Source organism: Protopterus annectens, chromosome 1.part1 (assembly GCF_019279795.1).
Source record: "Protopterus annectens isolate FY-2018-M chromosome 1.part1, PAN1.0, whole genome shotgun sequence".
Taxonomy (NCBI): Eukaryota; Metazoa; Chordata; order Ceratodontiformes; family Protopteridae; genus Protopterus; species Protopterus annectens.
This window is the reverse complement of record NC_056726.1, coordinates 795365680-795380767: the sequence shown is the minus strand read 5'-3', so window position 1 is coordinate 795380767 and position 15088 is coordinate 795365680. Positions and strand designations below refer to the sequence as shown.

General features: G+C 43.8%; 1 protein-coding gene across 1 annotated transcript in view; it reads right to left on the bottom strand.

The window, feature by feature from the left end:
- The window catches only part of CFAP53 (cilia and flagella associated protein 53), a 500763-nt gene that overhangs the window by 238465 nt on the left and 247210 nt on the right, over positions 1–15088 (bottom strand). The window contains exon 6 of the mRNA XM_044078252.1: positions 11338–11554. Coding sequence (XP_043934187.1) covers positions 11338–11554 — 217 coding nt within the window. The remainder of the gene's footprint in view (positions 1–11337; positions 11555–15088) is intronic.

The window sequence follows — 15088 nt, the reverse complement described above, 5'->3', positions numbered from 1 at the left end:
TCAATATACTTCCCATCCTTGTCAAAAAGATTAGGACTGGAATTAACCAAAGGTTATCAGCAGTAGGATTAAGGAAAATTATAGCTGCTGGCCAGGTTTGGGATAAGTGTATAAAACCTTCAAAGACTGAGGAACTTTATGAATTCTGTATTTTTAGGTTTAGCTGGCTGGTTATCAGGAAAAGTACAGGCAGGAAAATTATAGGCAGTGACACATACTTCCTCCAAAGCTAACAGAACTGGAGGAATGGGCACAGACTCTAGAACAGCTCATAGTGATTTCTGAGGGACAGAGAACCTCAATGTTCTCCCACTGAAAACACTGGCACAGTCTGGAAATAGTCTCAGAGAAAGAGAAACACCCACAGGGAGAATCAGAAACCGAACTCTTCTCTGAGTCTGAGGAGGAAACCCTCTGTATGTGTCCCTTCATCTTCCTGTCCAGATTTAGAATCTTACATCTCTTCAGGATAAGAGGCATTCCTCTTTTTTTACCAGAAACAATCTTACAAGGAGAATTAATAGCCTGAATTAAGACCCTAGTAAGACCCAATAAACTACTTTTATCTAAGGAAATTTGAGGAGGAATAGATGCAGGTTTAGTTTTCAGTTTCATTTTGACCGGAAAAATGGGAACAGCAGTGTTATTAATTGCAACAGCAGCTTCCCCAGGGATGAACACAACATTCTGACCAAACAGGGACATCTTCCTTGCTGTCCAGTCCAGGACCAATAACAGAGGCTCTCCCTTGCCTAATGAGGGTAACCCAACCACCACAGAGGATGTGGCTATCCCCTGGTCCATAGTGACTGAAGGTGCTACACCAGAGGGATCTGGAGTAAAATAATAGTGGTCTTAGTAACAAGCTATGACCAGTGCAGTCACCCACATGGCCAAGGCAAATTGATAGCCTGCTGGGGTAGTAAAGGTTGTTTGCTTAACTTTTTCTTTTTGTAGCTGGAAGAAGTACCAGCTGTGGGACTGTCAGCTTGTTCCATGGTCAAGCCAAAAATGGTGCCTCTTTCCTGGGGAAAACCAAGTGGGATAAACCAGTAAAATTTTAAAACCATTAAAGTCACTTTTTTCAAACAAAAACACAGCAAAAAAAAGTTTAAAAAATACTTTTGTTAGCCACAAAAGCAAAGTAAACACAATTTCTCCACAGAAAAAATGTTTTTCAACTACTTTAAACAACTTTTAAAATGATAGGATACAAGTGCCCCCACCCCCCCATTTAAAACTACAGTAAAGTCTTGTTACAGTCTATTAAAACAAAAGCTACTAGCTTAAAGAGAAATAAAACATTTTTTTTTACTGTGGAAGGTTTTCCCCAAAGGGAACTTATCTTCCCAATGAAGGAACAGTACAAGCTTACTGTCTATCATGAAAAGCTTGCAGAGGAGTACTCTCTTCAATGGCAGGAAAACTGTGCAAGGCTTTCCAACCAAACCAGTCTTTTTAAGTCAGCTCATCTCAAGCTGATTAATGGTTTGGGTGTGGAAGGTGCCCTGAAGCTTCGGTAGCTGTTCAGCTGTTATATCCTATGCAGGATATAACTCATATAGCTTCAGTTACTGCAGCAGTGATAAATATGACAAACATATAATAGGGGCCAATAGTAGAAAAAGTGCCTTTGCCAAAGAGGGGACTAGTTCCTTATAAGGAGGCTATATACCACTGCCTGAGGGGCCTGTCCAAAGACCACTCTCTTCTTCAAGTGGTAGCCAGAATACTGCAGCTCAGACAGTCATTACAAGAGAATAACCTCAGCTAACTACTTTGCAATGACAAATGTCCTAGCTGCAATATCCACATAATCCAAAATAAAGACTGCTACCCAAGAGCCATGTTGTATAGCCTCAACCCCCACCACTGACACTGGTGAGGGACGTCCATTTAGAATACAAATGAATACACTCAGTAGTTACAAATGTAGACCGCTCTGCATCAAACACAATTTCCCCTTAACAGCAAACAGGGACCACAGTCAGCCCGGGGTCTGGGTTTCTCCCTCTGTCTCTCTGCAGGTCCCCAGTAAGGCTCCCCACCGGCACAGCTGCAGGGGTAAGTGTCCAAGCCAAGTCCTCCAGCACCCTCTCTGTGAAACCAGTGCTTTGTGTCCCTGCTCCATGTAGCTGACACACACACACTTTGAGATTTGATTTACATACATATATGTGCACACACACACACACACACACACACACACACACACACACACACACACACACACACACACACACACACACACACACACACACACACACACACACACACACACACACACACACACCTGGGAAAGGCTGGCATAGATTTACCCACTGTGCCCCCTTCCACACAGACTAAAGGTAGTTATCACTGCCATCAGACACCACAAAGCCAGCTACCTAAGGCTCTTGCAAGGGTACCCAATGATACTGAGTGAAATTAATATTAATACAAATGGTAATGTTGACCAAACAGGCAGGCTTCAGGAGTAGCCACAGTGTCACCAATAGATATAAGTGCTCTCAAAGGATAAAATATTCTCTAAAAAGACCAGCCATAATGAAAACTTTAAACATATTTAATAATAAATAATAAAAGAACATGAATATATTAAATATCTATTTACAATAAACACCAATTGTTTTACTCACAGGAAATATTACAACTAACATAGGTGGACAGGTTCACACAGTTACAGAAAAACAATACTTAACTAATCTCACTATATTTTCCTGACTGATCTAAAGAATACTTATTCCCTGGTCAATTACTGGAACAAGGCAAGAGGCAGTAGGTGAAAGATCCTTCTTTGTCAGGTTACAAGAATGGACTGCCATGAGACTTCTGTATCACCTAATATTAAAACATTGATGTTAAGTTGTCAATCTCACCTTCATTCTTGCTTGATGGGTTCGGAGCCGATCCCCACTTGCTTTAGCTCGAGAACTCCTTTTACCAGCTCGAGGCAGCCCCATATCCCATGATGCAAGGCAGGAAGTACCCAGATCTCGTTTGCCGCTTGGGAGGTCTTCTACCAGCTCCTGGTAAGTTGTTCACTTTTGTGATATTTAAGCTCCTTTTTTTAGTTAAAACTAATTTTTTGATAGTTTAATTTTAAATTAACCTTTTTCTGACAGAAATCCCTGTCTCTTTTAATTTTTAGTCAGTCAATTTTCCCTATCCCATCCCCCCCCTGTTAGGGTGTGTGTGTTGGTGTTTTACTAAATACCTCTTGGTATTAGTTTAATTTCTTTTGACTGGTGTGTGTGTCTGTTGTGTTTAGGCACCATGTCTAAGGAGAGGGTTTCAGGTTTTAAGAAGTGTGACTCGTGCTGTCAGAAGATGTCTCTGACAGACGGTCACACTTCTTGCCTGTACTGTTTGGGCCCTCTTCACCTGCAGGACTCCTGTGCTATTTGTCACTCCTTCAGCCAGAGAGTCCTGCAGGAGAGACTAATAAGTTGATTCTCAGGGGTCTTCTTAAGCGGAGGGCTCTCCGGCTAAGTCGGCCCACAAAATCAACCAAAACTGCCAAGGCCCAGGCTTCTGTTTCTAAGCCTGCGGCCTCGGCTCCGACTAGAGTCGAGATCGGCTGGAGCCGATTCTGATCCCGATGGCTATCGGTGCCGAATCTGCTGACCACTGTGGTGTCGGCTCGATCGGCTCCGACACCCACATGGCACGGCATCGATGTGTCGGCTGGATGGCGACACCCATGTGGCAGGCATCGGTGTCGGCCGATCGGCTCCGACACCGTTATGAGCTGTATCGGCTCGGCTGGAGCCGATACATCGAGCGTTCTGCGGCTCCGAAATCGGTGCCGACAGGATCAGTAGTATCGGCTCCGATGGCCCATTCCAGGAAGAGGTCGAGGTCTCCTTCCTTGGAGCCGATATTTTCGGGCCTCTTCTATCGGGGAGCCATCGGAGCCGATCTTCAAGGTCATCCAGGTTGTCAGATCATGACCTAGAGAGTGGTCAGTAGATTGCTCAAGTCACAGGTACTGGCCCAAATGCTACACAGTCCGTCTCAGCAGCGACTGTTGGTCCACACCGTTACTGTTCCTCCTTCGACTCTACCCCAGAGTTTGGAGTTGGAGTATTCGGGCATGGTTACTGCTACGGCTGGAGGACGGATACCTCCTTCTGTCCCTTCAGCCCTACTCTTATCTCCTCTTCCTTAGAGGGATTCGTGGTCGGGCTTCCATGGTCTCCTCCGAGGGGTGAGTGGCATCGGACCCTTGTCCGAGCCCGCTCCCCTTGGAGCCTCGGCCTTGGTGAGCTCGGCTCCGACATCTGCCTCGGAGACTTCCGTGGCCCCTGGAGTTCCTAGCTCTTGAGCGGGTTCTCTCGGACCTGCCTGGGAGGGAGCATTCGAGGTGATGAAGAGTGTACTGGCCACTGGTATCAGTCAGCAGTCTCTTCCGTAGCTCCTCCCTCTATTGTACCTGTTGACATCTCTGCCACTTCTCTTGCTACAGGACCCAGAGATCCTCCGCCTCAGGTTTCCCCATTGGGAATTTCCCCTCTTCCGAGGATTCTCCTGATGTTTCGGGAGATCCTCCTAGGAAGAGGACTTGTAAGAGGAAGCATGTAGACTCCCTGAGTCTGTCACTTGGATACTGACTTTGATGAGTCAGAGGGATCCCCTAGATCCCCTCTGAGGATGTCTCCTTCTCAGACATCCTAGAACTTCTGAAACAGAGGGAAACTGGCCCACCAACAATCCCTCTGAGGATGAGTCAGTATACCTAGAGGCGTTTGGATCTCGGCCTCCACCTCCTGGGTGTCTCCGCCTTCGACCCCTTATGCAGGTTATTGCAGACAGCTCCTGACTCTGTAGAGCCAGTCCCTAGGAGGCCTTCTAAATTTATCACTGCCCCTAGTGACAAACAATTCCTCACCAAAGGTGTCCCTGCTGATGCCATGGTGGTGGCTGGCCACCAAAAGGAACTTGCAGATCCTTCCGTGCCGTCCATCCTCCTAATAAGGACTCTAGGACCATGGATAGGTACGGCAAGCGGATGTTTTCCTCAGCGACCTTTGCTATGCTCGCTGAATTATCTTTGTCACTTCACCAGACTCCAGAGATATCCTCAAGGAGCTGGGAGAAGTAGTTCAGGATCCTACAGCTGCAGGGGCCCAAGAAAAGATTGCTTCTCAGCTAGGAACCCTCAATTCCATTGCTAACTCCTCCATGCGGCTAATATCTTATGCTGCGGATGGAGTAGAGCCGCAGGCACAGGTGTGGCTCTTAGACGCCAAGCCTGGATGCGGCTATGTGATTTTGCGGATCCCTTTAAGGCGTCCTTCACAAATTCTCCCTTTGATGGGTCAGCTCTGTTTGGCCCTCAGGTGAAGGAGACCTTGACCAGGTGTGAGCAGGACGGCAAGACTCTTTCTGCTGTTGGAGTCCGTTTTTCCACCCCTTCTAGACCTTATCCCAAAGGACAGAAGGGTGGGAAGATGTGGTTCCGTAAATCCCAAGGAGTCATTCATGTGGTCAGTTTACCCCTAGAGGCAGAGGCGGTAACAACAACAGGCTCTAGAGGCAGAGGGGCTCCGAAGAACCAGGGCAACAGGGAGTCTCTTCCTGAGAAGCCTTTTCAGCATCCCTGAGGTGTTGCCCGGCTGTCCCTCCTTGGAGGCAGTCGGGAAGATTATCACTGTACCCAGAAGCCTGGCATTCCCTCACTCAAGACAGATGGGTACAGTCGATTATATCCAAGGGTTACATAATTCCTTTCGAGGAAAGTCCCTTCCCTCAAGTTCCCTTCCAGATGTTCCACCGGTCTAAGGGACATTGCAGAGTTAGAAATCGAAAACTACTGCAAAAGAGCCATTCAGCCAGTTACAATAGACCATTCAGAGCCGGAATCTACTCAAGGTTCTTTTGGTCCCCAAAAGACGGGAGACTGGAGACCAATACTGGATCTCAGCAGACTCAACAAGTCTGTCAGGAAGACAAGATTCGAATGGTCACTCTTCAGTCAATTCTCCCCTTCTTACAGAAGCACAACTGGATGTGCTCAATAGATCTTCAGGATCCTTACTATCACATCAAAATTCACAGACGCTCCAGGAGATTTCTCCGCCTTGCTGGGGTCCAGTCATTTCCAGTTCAGAGCCCTGCCCTTTGGTCTCACTACAGCCCCCAGAGTGTTCACCAAATGTATGGCAGTGGTCACGGCTCACCTGAGACGTCAAGGATTCCAGGTGTTTCCGTATCTCGACGACTGGCTCCTGTCAGCCACCACCAGGCATCAGCTTATACAAGCCAGGGATTACACAATAGACCTTTGTTCTCATTTGGGCATCTCAGTCAACTTCGAAAAGTCATCCTTATCGCCTTGCCAGTCTATTACCTTCATAGGCGCAAACTTAAACACTGTTCGGATGTCAGCTACCCTTACAGAACAAAGAGTTTCAGACATTCAGACTCATGTCAGGATCATTCTGGCCAGCAAGAAGGTACAGGCCAGAATGGTTCTAAAGGTATTAGGTCTCATGGCTGCGGCCATTACTCTTCTTCCCTTGGCTCGATTCTACATGCGCCTCCTTCAGTGGATGCTGTTCACACAGTGGTCATACCAGCAACTCCCAATGCGTCACCAGATTCTGGTGACACAAACATGCAAAGAACATCTTGCTTGGTGGATCACATCGTCTCAGGTTCACCAAGGCAGGTGCTTTGTACCCCGTCCCCGATAGCCACTGTCACCACGGATGCCTCCCTGATCGGGTGGGGGTCATTATCAGGGCAGGATGGTTCATGGGACGTGGCAACCGCTCGAGTACCATCTGCACATAAATGTCCTGGAGATGAGAGCAGTGCTTTTAACGTTGCAAGCCCTCAACGACTTTCTTCCCGTAGGGACAATTGCAGTCCTCACAGACAACATGTCTGTAGTTTGGTATATCAACAAACAGGGCGGAACCAAGTCCTACCCCTTGTGTCGAGGCGCTCAGACTATGGCAATGGGCGATCTCCTCTCATCGGTTTCTGGTAGCAACGCATATCCCTGGGAAAACCAACATTATAGCGGACAGATTGAGCAGAGCTATTCTCATGCCTCACGAGTGGTCTCTCAAGCAATCCATAGCGGAAGAGATTTTTCTGGAATGGGGTCGTCCATGTTGCGATCTTTTTGCTACACCCCAAAACAGCAAATGTCCAGACTTCTTCAGCCTCTTCCCTCTATCAGGCCATCCCCCCCCCAGAGACGCTCTGACCCAGGATTGGCCCCAGGGACTTCTTTATGCCTTCCTCCATTTCCTCTGATCCCTCAGGTGATCCAGAAAGCTACCGCTTTGAGAGCCAAATTGATTCTCATTGCCCCTTACTGGCCTCGACAAGTTTGGTTCCGTTCCTCCATCATCACCTTTTGGTGCAGCCGTGGCATCTGGACCCAGTGCCAGATCTACTGATTCACCAATCCGGTCAGCTGCACCGGTCAATCCCCTCTCTCAACCTCACAGCATGGTTGCTCCACTTCCTTCCTTAGCCAGGCTTCCTTTGATCTCTAACCCTGTTAGAGACATCATAGTAGCTTCACTAAAATCCTCTACCAGGAGGATTTACACAAGCAAATGGAGACGTTTCTCTTATTGGGCTAAGGCCCAAAATATTGATCCTTTTACTGCCCCTGTTCAGGCAGTTCTGGACTTCTTAGCAGAGATTTTCATGCAGGCTCCTCTTCTTCCACAGTCAGAGTTCAATTGGCTGCTATTTCTAATTTTCATATCGGGATAGCAGATCATAATATTATGTCCCATAGGCTCTGCAGGGCCTTCTTGAAAGGAATTTTCCTACTAAAGCCTCCAATCAGGAATCCTCCTCCTCAGTGGGATCTAAATTTAGTGCTGACATCCTTGATTCTTCCCGCTTCGAGCCAGCTGTTTCTTGTTCCCTGAAATATCTTTCTTGGAAAACTTTATTCCTAGTGGCTATTACATCTGCCAGGAGGGTGTCTGAACTTCATGCTCTTCGGTTCGACCCCCTATTTGATTTTTCACAAAGACAGAGTATCTTTGAGAACTAATCCATCATTTTTACCTAAGGTCGCTTCAAAAACAATCTGAATCAATCCATTGATCTCCCGTATTTTTTCCTAACTATTCAGATAGAGCTGAACAATAGCTACATTATCTTGTCCTCCACCTTCAGCTCAGATATTATTTGGTCAGCATTAAAAAATTTAGATAATCTGATCAATTTTTTGTCTCCTATGCGGATAATAAAAAGGCCTACCTGTTTCTAAAGTGACTTTGTCCAGATGGCTTTCTTCGGTCATCACTGAAATTTATACGATCAGGGGAAAACAGCTGTGCTCAAAACCTAAAGCACATTCAACTAGGAGTTTAGCTACTTCTACAGCTTTTCAAGCTAGACTACCTTTGGACACTATTTGTGCAGCGCCACTTGGGCCACTCCTCATACTTTTGTTTCCCATTACAAATTGGACTTGGCCTCCAGGGACAGAGCCAGTTTTGGTTCTACAGTCCTCAAGAGTTTGTTCCATTGAGCCACCCAGGATAGAGGTGCTAGGACGGTCCCATCAAGCAAGAATGAAGAGATTGACAACTTAACATTAAGTTATGTACCTACCATAACGCTCCATGTTAGTTGTCTTCTCTGCCTTCTTTCTTCCCTCCTTCCCCCTGGCCTGGACAGACCTTGTATAAGAAACTGTTATGCTAAAGACCATTCAGACCTGGTCCTTTTTCCATCTGTAAGTTTCTTCTTCCCTTGGGAAGTACTTTATGCTTGGTGTTATTGCCCTTTTTGTCAACAAACGAGATCTGGGTACTTCCTGCCTTGCATCATGGGATATGGGGCTGCCTCGAGCTGGTAAAAGGAGTTCTCGAGCTAAAGCAGTCGGAGCCGAGGGATCGGCTCCGAACCCATCAAGCAAGAAAGAAGGCGAGAGAAGACAACTAACATGGAACGTTATGGTAGGTACATAACTTCTTATTTCTGTACAGAATGACATCACATGCATCTGGTCATCTGATTTCAGGTTCCCATGCAACCCCCCCCCCATTGCTAGAAAATGCCAGCATTTAGCACCTTCATGTCAATAATACACACACAAGAACATTGCTCAGATATGATGCAGCTTCTGAAAGTCATAAAACAATTACTAACGTCTACTGCTTCTTACAGACACAGCACCTCTGGCTTCATTCAAAACTGTGAGATAACAGCTATATGACCTAAGCTCAGTAATTTAATTTCTTACTATTTTCCAAAGTTAGCTGGAGCTGAGCTTAACCTCTTCTCTTCCAGTATCCTCTGTTAACAGTTACAATACAGTCAGGGCCCACTGCTGATACATTTTTAACACAAGCATCAGTTTGATATTCAAGCTAGCTGTGCTGGCATATGTTACACATCTACTGCCCTACGTCTACTGGCATAACTGGAAATACCTCACATTGTCACATGTATAATGTGCATAACAGTGGATTTGTTGTTGGCAAGCTCTCTTTTTCTTGTTTACCTTTGAATCCCACTAACTGCAATTTCTCTCACATTCTTTTCAGTTCCTTTGCTGCCCAACTGTTTCTGAACTGTGTTTTCCTCCCTCAAGTGTGGTTGCGGGTATAGAAGTCCTCTCTTGAATAGTGGGAATGGAGCACATAGACTTTTTCTGAAAGTTTAGCGTACGTCATTAATTAACTAGGGATACCAGAGAATATTACTGTATTTGTAAAATCAGTAATTGGTGCGCACACCACCAGGGACGACAGCTGCTTGTTTCTTCCTTTGCTCATGATAGTCTCCCCCACCTCTTAGTAACGTTTTGTAAAAGCCACAGTAGCCTTAAAGATCAACTCAGCAATTTGTTTTACAAAAATTGTCAGTTATGTACTTACCATAACTTGGAATCTGTGTTGTCTTCTTTCATTCCTCCTCACATATGGGTTACAGATCCATGCTTGGATCCGACTTGGCCGCATTTCCTCAGACTAGGATCAAAGTCTCGAGCTCCTCACACTACCCACAATGCTCTGCACTCCAACCAACCTCTTCAGATCGGGTTTGCTGACAGCAGATTCAGATGTGGTCACCTTTGTCTCGAGCATTTCAGAGTTTCCTGTGACTTCTTCTTCAGACAAACAAAATTTTTAACTTGTTCTCTTGTTTGTTTCCTAGTATGCTAATGATTCCACTATTATATGTGCTGCTCCTTCCCTCCAACAACTTCAAGACATAACACAACAGTCTTTCTCTGCAGTGGAATCCTAGCTTTCTAATTCACAGCTCATCCTTCACAAGCTTGAGGTTTCAAAACTTCGAACTGCAAATGGTTGAGATGATAAGATCGAAGTTTTGAAACTTTGAACCTTTTGAATGGAGACTGCCATGTAGCACGGAACATAAAATTTACCATTTTCCTCACTGTAGTGCAATCCTGGAATTGGTATATTTATTTAGCAGTGGGGGGGGCAGGAGGGCTTGCCGCCCTGCAAAAATGTAAAAAAAAAAAATTTTAATTACAATTTCAAAGTTTCAAAACTTCAATCTTAAGGTCTCAAACATTTGCAGCTCAAACGTTTGAAACTTCAAGCTTGTGAAGTAAATATATATATATATATATATATATATATATATATATATATATATATATATATACACACACACACACACACACACACACACACACACACACACACACACACACACACACACACACACACGTGTGTGTGCACCACTTATCACATTATCACAGCAGGGCTAGCCACCTATTAGTGTATATATTGGCTGTAGATGATTGTAACTGCTGAAGTGACATCCTGACGCCATGTGCAGAAATGCGGTAAAAGGGATTATGGTTGAATGGATGAACCACTTACAACTTTTGTGTCATGTTTTAGCTTATGTATGTACAACAGTTTTAGCAAATACTTTAAACTATGTTTTGAATGTGTACAGTTTTATTTTCCTGTGTTATGATTACTGGTGCTTTGTACATACACACATTCAACAACTGTTCATCTGTCTTTTGTATAGCAGGGAAAATGAAAGAAAATGTAGCACATATACACACACAGCCTACAGTGGAGAATTACAAGGTACCTCTTGACAGATTTCTTGGTGTCCTACTAATCCAAGTAGCCAGACATATGCAAGGTGTGTTTTCAGTAAGCAAATGCAGGTGTGGTCTACAAAGTAGGGCACCCAGATTAGGACAGACTGAGAATACAAAGGAAAATAATCATGCATTCTCCAACAGCTTTTGTTACGTTTCTGCTTCAATTTCGCCCTTATGTGTCACACTTTCAAAATAACATATGTTAAAGATTACAGAGCTAGTATGGGGATATTGTGCCAAAGAATCCTTACATTTTTCTTGAATCTGTAGCTGCCGTGTTTCCATGACTTCCTTCATAAGACGATCCCTAGCCTCCTTGTCCAGCTTCCACTGTGCCACTCTCTTCGCCCAGGATTTCTGCAACTCAGCTCCGATAAGTTGATCCATTTCTTTCTCACTGCGTTTCTGTTCCTCCAGTTGCTCGGCCAGGTACTGTCGATACCTTTGCTGTTCTTCTCGCAGTTGCAGCTGCAAGTAGACCCAAAGCATCAAAATGGTATACAGACAGACTTTTAAATTCACAAAAGGTTGTATAGTCATAGAAACCAGCAAAGACACTAACATGGTAAATATACCTAAAATGATCCATAATCGGTGCTAAAAATCCAAAACAGTATTGGTCTTACAGAGTGTAATTCTCCCTAAAGAACCAAAATAAAAATTATTCAAGATATATGTCTGAACTTTCAAACTATGGAAGTACATCTTCAGGAACTGAAAAGTTGTTATAGAAATTGAAAGGATAAATGTGGAAATTAATGAATATATTTCAGTCTACTGTTACTACACTACACTTTTACACAATTCTTTGTGGGAGATATTTTATCTAAAAATCACAGTATTTATTACTGCTGTATATTAAAGCAGAAATGCATATAATACAGTAGTACAGTTGTGGAACCTTACTTACCGTAGCAGTAGATGTTCAATGAAAGAACTGCAGCAGTAGCTATACAGGTTCTATCCTGACAAGGATATAACATTTGAGCAGTCTTCCAAAGTCTTTAATACCTCCCTAAACACATATGTACCCAAGTTGCTGTGGCTCAAGCTCAGTAAGGAGAAAACAGCAGCCTGGTTGCCAAAATCCTTCAGGACTTTCTTGCCTCTAAAGGAGAGAGCTTACTGTCCTAGCAAAAAGCAAATCTGAGAACACATAACTCTATCTCAGTATCTAGCTACATACAGAAAAATGGGCTGGAGCGATGGTGTGGCTACTTCAGTAGTGATTTTATTGAACATCTACTGTTATGGTAAGTGCAGCTTACACATCTGTACTATGTTCATCATAAATCACTACTGCAGAAGCCTTAGTTATATGGGTATATTACTATAGCTTATCCAACCTGGGAGGAGGAGGAAGGAAGACTTAGGATCCAGAAGCCCCTGCGGAAAGGAATCTAGTTTGTAGTGCCTTGTAAAAGTATGCACAGAGAACCAAGTAGCTGCCTCTAGAATACTTCTAGAGTCCACACCTTTCTGGTATGCCAACAAAAAAATAAGGCTGTACTACAGCGTGCCTTGACCATGCTTGGTAGTGATTTACCATAGTGGAAATAAAAAAAGCTATATCAGGGGACAGCAATCTAAAAACAGCCTGTTTTAACACAGGTTGCCCTTTCTTTATGATATCTTAGGAGAGAAACAGCTTTTCAGCTTTCCTAAAGGACATGGTTCTGTCAAGATAATACCAGAGTAGTTTGTGAATGCCAAGATTATGAAGAATCCGTTCTCTCTGTTTGTTAGGTTCTCTCTCTCTGATGCCCTCCCTGCAGAAGGAATAAAGACACCTTTCTGTAGTTTCAAATAGTTTATTCAGAACACTTGTCCATCTACCTACTTACAGAATACCTGCTTAACTGAATAAACTACTTGAAACTTCACAAAGTGTCTTTATTCCTCCTGTAGGGAGGGTATCAGAGACTGAGTCTCCTAGACCTGTTAGCTACAGTGATTTTATCTGGACCAATCTGTGTACTCAGTAGTCTGTTTCTTGCAAGTCCTGTCACCCTCTGAGTCACAAGTGGAATACCAGACCTGGCTCCAGCTTTCTGGATTACCTCTGCTGTTCGTTAGATTCAGGACAGAAAATGGGAAGGCTGATTGCTTGATTCAAAGAAAACTCTGAAACAGCTTTAGGCATGAATGAAGGATTTGTTCTTAAGATAATCCTGTTTCTATGAAAATCAAATAGGGTTCACCCACCATGAAAGCTTGCAACTCAGATACTCATTTTGCAGACATCAGAGCAAGATGCAATGGTAACATAGTCTTCCATGTCATGAACCATGTATCAGCCAGATGAGCTAATTCAATGGGAGACACAGTTAACTTTTCCAGAACAAAGTTAAGATCCCAAGTAGGTAAAGTACAGTTGTATAAAGTAAACTTTCCATGACAGTAGATATTCAAATGATCACTACTGCAGAAGTCTTACGTATATGGCTTATATCCTACAAAGGATATAACAGCCGGTCAGCTTCCAAAGCTTTAGGACACCTTCCATGTGTCCAAATTGTCAGGCAGCTCAAGCTAAGTTGATTAAGAGACAAGTATGGGTGAGAAGCCCTTTAGAGCTTTCCTGCCAGCAGAGAGAGGGAAGCTGAGCCCTGGAAGGATAATGCTAGGACCAACAAAATATAAATGTCCACACCCTGGCATAAAAAAACACATCAAAAATCAAGGGAGATGGAGGGAGGGACTGACTACCCTTCTTTCAGAGGTTAGAGCAATCAGTATGTTAAGAACCTCAAGTCAGTCAGGTTAGTTGGTTCAGATGGTGCAAGTATTAGCTTCTCTACCACAAAATTAAGATCCCAAGGAGGTGTCACCTATATTTTTGGAGGTTTCTTATGCAAAACCCCTTTCAAGAACATTTTGACATGAGACTGCATTGGGGGGGGGGGTCCATGGGCAGATATGCTGAAACATTATGCTAAAATATCCTTGATAAAAGAATAAGAAAGACCATAGGATAGTAACTTATACAAATATTGTAGAACCAGAAAACAACTAGCCCTAAATGGGTGTTGGTTATGTTGTTGGTACAAACTAGTAAACCTTTTCCATTTGTCAATATATGATTTTCTAACAGCAGACTTTCTTCTCTCTGTTAGCACCTGCTGCATGTCCTTAGTAAACAGGTGCCTAAAGGGAATTAAGACCCTATCTTCCAGGCAGTCAACTGAAGTTGACTGATGTCGGGGGTGTATCAAACACCCCTGTCCTTGTGTAAGTAAATCCAGTCTGTGGGGAAGCTTGTTGTAAGTGTCCATGGCCATTTCTAAAAGAAGGGAGAACCACGGTTGCCTATGCCAGAGGAGAGTCACCACAATGATCCAGTAATTTTTATGTTTTTTCATTTGTTGCATGGATTTTTGGTGGCTGTAAATGATAGCAGTAATTTTAAATGCACTATACTGGTCATTTTTCTTTCACTTTTTTGTAGCCACACATTGCAGATGATCACCAAAACTGGCTATATTTTGGGGAACAGTCTGTGTATGAAAATAAGACAGTTATGTTAAGACTGTGAAATGATTATCTACATGGATTTTTCAGAGCAGTGACAGTACATACACATAGGTGAACAATGTGAAACATCACTGCAGCCATTCTTCCTTTCACTTTCATCATAACCTAACTTCATAGGAGTACACAGAAAGGTCTCCAGTTAGGAATATTTGTATCTTAAGACACTGTCTTGATTGGTACCCCACTTTCAGTCTCCTCCACATATTACCCCACATTCTTGTGTATGCACTGATATGGCAGCCATCTCTCTCTCTCTCACACACACACACACACACACACACACACACACACACACACACACACACACACACACACACACACACACACACACACACACACACACACTCGCACACACACACACACACACACACACACACACACACACACACACACACACACAAACACACAAATCTACACCTATATCTGTGTTTGTAAATTAGAGAATAAAAAAAAACTAAACATAAATCT